Genomic DNA, 5738 nt, shown 5'->3' on the forward strand with positions numbered 1-5738 from the left:
AGAACAAAAACATTTCGTTTTTGGTGTTTTGAAACAAAGACCGGGTGGGATTCTTATATTTAATGGGAGACTTCGATTCGGTATAGTATGTGGCTGTGTTTGGTCTATGAAACTCCGAAGTATTTCGCCTGCTTCAATATTGTTCGGAAATCTGAATTTGTGCAAGGTAAACCACTGATTACGAGCTAATTCTAGTGCAATTTCATAAAATGGCAAGTTCTTTCTTGAATTTTTTAGTTTGACGTATAGTCGTCGGAATTGAGATTTAAAACATGGGTATTTAAATAATTGGATATTTCAAATTTGATTCAAAACATGGGTATTTAAATCATTGGATAATTATTCACACTTTTATCCTAACTACAAAAAACATATCGAATAAAATTTAATTTTATCTCAACTGCTGTATATATATTTACATACAAATTGCTTTATAATTCAAATTTGATACACATTACTAATATATCTCATCCCACTTAGACATGAATTCGAACAAAATCATGGATAAGTTGATTGAGTTGATAATTCTCGAACTCACCCAAATGGTGGACTAGATTTATCCTTTTTAACTGAGAAGAACAAAATACCGATTAGTTGTATTTATAAGATAGCCGAACTTGATTGTAAGAAATCGCCACATTCAAAATTTTACTTAATTTGTGCATATTAGAACCTAACCAACCTAGACACTTACGTACAGCAGTAGCGGATAATGTTTAAGAATCAATCATAAATGTACAGAAAAAGGGAACCGATCCAGCTATAGCTGTGGACTCTGTTTAATCATCATTAATAATTAGTCAGTCAAATATTTTAATAATTAATTATATTTTTTTGTTTATTAACTTTAGAATAATCATGGATTTATATTTAAGCACAAATGCAATTTTAAATATTATTTAAACTATTAATATAATATAATGAATATATTTAAATTTTAAATATTATTTTTATATAAAACATATTTATATCATTGAGATAATATTTAAATAAAGATAATAATCTTTTAACTTTAAATTGATTTTTTTATTTTGGTTGAGTGAAATAGTTACTAATAAAAAATAAAAAAACATAACAAAAAATATATATTATTTTGTGATTCAAAATTTTAAAATATAAATAAATATTTTACAAAAAATCAAAATTTTTATTGTTCCTTAGATGAATCAATTTTGATTAAAAATTTTAATATCTTTAAAATTTTATTAATGTTTTAATTAAGATACATAATAATAATAATAATAATAATAATAATAATAATAATAATAATAACAGAAATTTACGGATAATCGATAACTAAAATCACATGACACTTTTTAAAAAAGTCGGAAGACGTAATACTATATAAAAAATTATATTTTATTTAATATGATAGATGGTGTTGAAAACTAATAAATACTAGTAAAGATACACACGCGTTGCATGTGTTATTATTATTTTTAATTTCATCAAATAATACTGAACAATTAAATCAAAATTATTTTCAATTTATAAGAGTTGTTTGATTTAAAAGAGAAGCTCAAAATTAAATGAAATCATATAATCAACAAAAATTATTAAATAAAAAATTTTTATTTTTATTTATTTTCAGATATTTAATACGATAAGTTAATATATTAATAAATATATTTTTATACAACAATTTTTTTTTTCGAAAATTTCAAATATGACAAATATTATATATATTTATATAATGATTACAAAATTCAAATATGTGGTGCAGATTTACTTAGAATAATTTTTATGATATTTTGTAATAAATGAAGAAGATATTAATTAAAGTTGTCGGGTTACAGTATTGTATTTTGATGATTGAGATTATAGATGAATAAATTATAATTACTTATTTAATCATGATACATAGATGAATAATCATGATTCATTATTTAACGTGTATATGACATGACAAGTGGATGAAAACAGTGTAACGTGAATCACACTTACCAAGTCGGGGAAAAGAGACGCCGTAGCTCCGAAATTGCAGTCTCGGACTAACGCAGCTGCAATAATATCGCATACTTGACCATGTCTAGGTCAATTAGTTTTGACTTTTCAACTCCTTACAATCAATTAATCTTCTCCCCGGTCTGAATCCGCTATTTATAGTAGTTTATAGTAATTAATTCAACCAAATTATTGCCGCCACCACCTCTCTGCTCCATGGCTCTATCTTCCCATTTCTTAATTCTATGTTTCATAATCCTCTGCAACTCTTTCTTGATTTCCCAATCTTTGGAGTTTGTCTACGAAGGATTCAATACATCGGATGTTACTACAGATGGGTCAGCTTCCGTAGAGGCGAGTGGAGCTCTAAGACTCACAGACAAAAGACCAAATCGTATAGGCCATGCGTTTCATCGCGATTCAGTTCCCATGTTCAATAACAGCCCCAATGCTTCTTCATTCTCCACATATTTCGTCTTCCAAATCCTGCCTGATTACGCGAGCCGTGGAGGCTTTGGGTTTGCCTTCACATTGTCTCCATCACCGGGCTTTCCTGGCGCGGAGGGAGATCATTATTTGGGAATTTTCAACTCGACGAATGATAGGAACCCAACAAACCATATCTTTCTTGTGGAATTCGATACGGTGAATGGATATAACGAAGAGTCAGATGGAGATGCGAATCATGTCGGAATCAACGTTAATGGGATGAAACCAATAGCTTCCGATGCGGCTACGTACTCTCAGAATGGGACTAGAGCAAAGGAGGAGATTGACTTGGAGAGTGGAGAGCCTACACAGGCTTGGATTGAGTATGATGGGGTGAAGAGACTTTTGAATGTAACACTTGCCCCTATAAATTCTTCCAAGCCAATCGAGTCTTTGTTGTCTGAACCCATTGACTTGTCGAATGTTGTGAAGGATAAGATGTATGCTGGATTTTCGGCTGCCACAGGAAAAAAATTCAGCTCTCATTACATCCTGGGATGGAGTTTCAAGCTAAATGGGATGGCTGATCCACTCAATATTGACAGGCTTCCTATCGTGCCCAATTCGAAATCACCTTCTACATCTAATGTTAAGTTGAAAAAGGCACTTATTGTGACCTTTTCTGTTATGATTTTCTTACTGTTGATAGCTTTAGGGAGCATACTTGTGTATAGGAGAGTGATGGAGTTTGAACATTTGGAGGATTGGGAACTGGAATGTCCCCGTAGATTCCGTTACAGGGACCTTTACAAGGCAACTAAAGGGTTTAAGGAGAGTGAAATTATTGGAATTGGAGGATTTGGTTCAGTGTTCCGAGGTGTTTTACAAACAAATGGGACTGAGATCGCCGTGAAGAAGATCATGTCTAACAATTCACTGCAAGGATTGAGGGAGTTCGCTGCAGAAATTGAGAGCCTTGGAAGACTAAGGCACAAGAATTTAGTGAATCTTCAGGGCTGGTGTAAGCACAAGAAAGATCTTCTCCTAGTCTACGACTATGTCCCAAATGGAAGCCTGGATTCTTTGTTGTACAATAACTCAAAGAATGGCAACATTTTCTTGAACTGGGAACAAAGATTCAATATCATCAAAGGCATTGCATCCGGGCTACTGTACTTACACGAGGAGTGGGAACAAGTGGTCATACATCGTGACGTGAAATCGAGCAACGTATTAATCGATTCGGACATGAACGCAAGGCTAGGAGACTTTGGGCTAGCGAGACTATACGATCATGGGAAAAACACGCACACAACAAACGTGGTGGGCACAATAGGCTACATTGCACCAGAGCTAACTCGAACTGGGAAGGCCTCAACGAGCACGGATGTTTTCGCGTTCGGGATTCTACTTCTTGAGGTGGCTTGCGGGCGGGCACCGGTGGTGTGCGAGGCGGCTCGAAACGTGATACTGGTGGATTGGGTGGTGGAGTGTATGCAAGTGGGTAACATTTATGATGCGGTTGATGCTAGATTGGGGTCAAATTACGTTAGTGAAGAGATGGAGATAGTACTGGGACTTGGTCTTTTGTGCTCTCACCCAAGGGCAGAAGCAAGGCCTAATGTGAGGCAAGTGACGAGGTATCTGAATAGGGATGAAGCGCTACCAGTTTTCGACCATTTAAGTTCAGCTGGCTCAAGGAGAGTCGATGAAATTACATCAAGATTTTTGAGTTTGGGTTTCAGTGATAGCTTTATCGCTTCAGTGTACAACTCTTCTTCTTCTGTAGGGAGAATATCTGCTAGTTCTTTTCACAGTGGTAGATAAATGATTTGTTAGCAGAATCATATGATTCAATCGATAACAAATTTTAAGGTATGTAATTATTGTTGATAACTCAGAAATACAACATTACAACTCTCATGAATAATTAGTTTAGTTATGTGTTTTTACATGTAAAATAAGGATTTTCTCAAATAACCGATTTAATCGTGATTTTTTACATATAAAACAATCACAAAAACTCATGTGAGACGATCTCATGACTCAGTTTTATGAGACATATATTCTATTGAATCACTTATGAAAAGTGACAAAATTATTATTTTTTATTATAAACATGGGAATAGTTGATTCATCTCACGAATAAAAGTTAGTGATACCATCTCAAAAGAGACCTACTCTGAAACGATATCCAACAAATTACAACATTATTTATCACATCCACAATAGTTAGTTAGTTGAGTAAAATATAGCAAAAAAAATTGAAAGATGTGCTTGAAATTACTAATATATGTACTGAAATCAAATTTACATATAAAATACAATGTAAGGCGAATTTGGGGGAAAATATGATGTCATGCTCGTGCCGAAATAAGAAAGATGGAAAAAATTAGAATTGACTACGTTATAATTTCACATATCTAAAACTTAATTAACTTCTCATAACTTCCTTCCTATTATCTTATTTATTTATTTTAATTATCATTGATTTTTTACAACATACTAAAATTTTATTATAAAAAATTAATATTTCACCTACACGCACCTCAAGGCGTGTGTTTTGACATATTGTATCTATATATATTTATGCATTAACGTCTTTACGTTCTCATATAATTTTTTTAAAAAAAATTAATTTATATTACATTTAAATAGTGATGATCTCATAATTTTAAAAATTAATGACGAGTCGTGAAATTTTAAATGAGTATATTTAAATATAGATTATCTCATACTTGTAAAAATTAATGAGGGCTATACTATAATTCAAAATTACTAAATGAAAAAAAAAAACAAGAAAAAGAACACTAAAATTTTAAAAAATAAATGAATAAATCACCATGACTTATTTTTTTCTATTTATTATAGAGATTTTAATAATAATAATAATAATAAAATATATTTATTTGTTTAAATTTAAATATCGTGGACCTAGTAAACTATTTTCCTCCCTCGGACAGATCGAGAAAAAAATGAAATGATTGATTTTTCAAAGTAATGCAAATTATGTGGACCGAGTATTATGCATTAATTGTCGTTGATAAAAACAATAAAATTTGAGTTTTTTTTTTTTTGTTATTATATTATACTTATTAAAAATGTAAGGTTCAATTTTGATGGATGAGAATAATCAGAATTCAGACACCTTACCTTGTGTAAGTTTGAAATCGTGAATAAACCATTAGCAAGGGGATGAGAGGGTATCCCGACATAGTCATATATCCTATCTGACACTCAAGTCAAAGACACGTGATACATCAAAACACAGCTAAAGGCGCTGCTTGACCAAGGCTGAGAGGGTATCCCGACATAGCCATCTGACACTCGCTAAACCCAGGCCGAAATCGAACCCTCATTGGCAA

At 32.1% G+C, this 5738-nt stretch overlaps 1 protein-coding gene across 1 annotated transcript; it reads left to right on the forward strand.

The window, feature by feature from the left end:
• Positions 1 to 1937: 1937 nt before the first annotated feature.
• LOC142551763 (putative L-type lectin-domain containing receptor kinase VI.1) lies at positions 1938 to 4293 on the forward strand. The gene has a single exon (XM_075661151.1). The coding sequence runs from the start codon at positions 2161 to 2163 to the stop codon at positions 4198 to 4200; it is 2040 nt and encodes a 679-aa protein (XP_075517266.1). The 5' UTR covers positions 1938 to 2160; the 3' UTR covers positions 4201 to 4293.
• The last annotated feature ends 1445 nt before the right edge of the window (positions 4294 to 5738 follow it).

Source organism: Primulina tabacum, chromosome 7 (genome assembly GCF_025594145.1).
Source record: "Primulina tabacum isolate GXHZ01 chromosome 7, ASM2559414v2, whole genome shotgun sequence".
Lineage (NCBI taxonomy): Eukaryota > Viridiplantae > Streptophyta > Magnoliopsida > Lamiales > Gesneriaceae > Primulina > Primulina tabacum.

Coding starts and splice junctions, on each gene's coding strand:
- LOC142551763 (XM_075661151.1), top strand. CDS start 2,161: ATGGCTCTATCTTCCCATTTCTTAATTCTATGTTTCATAATCCTCTGC.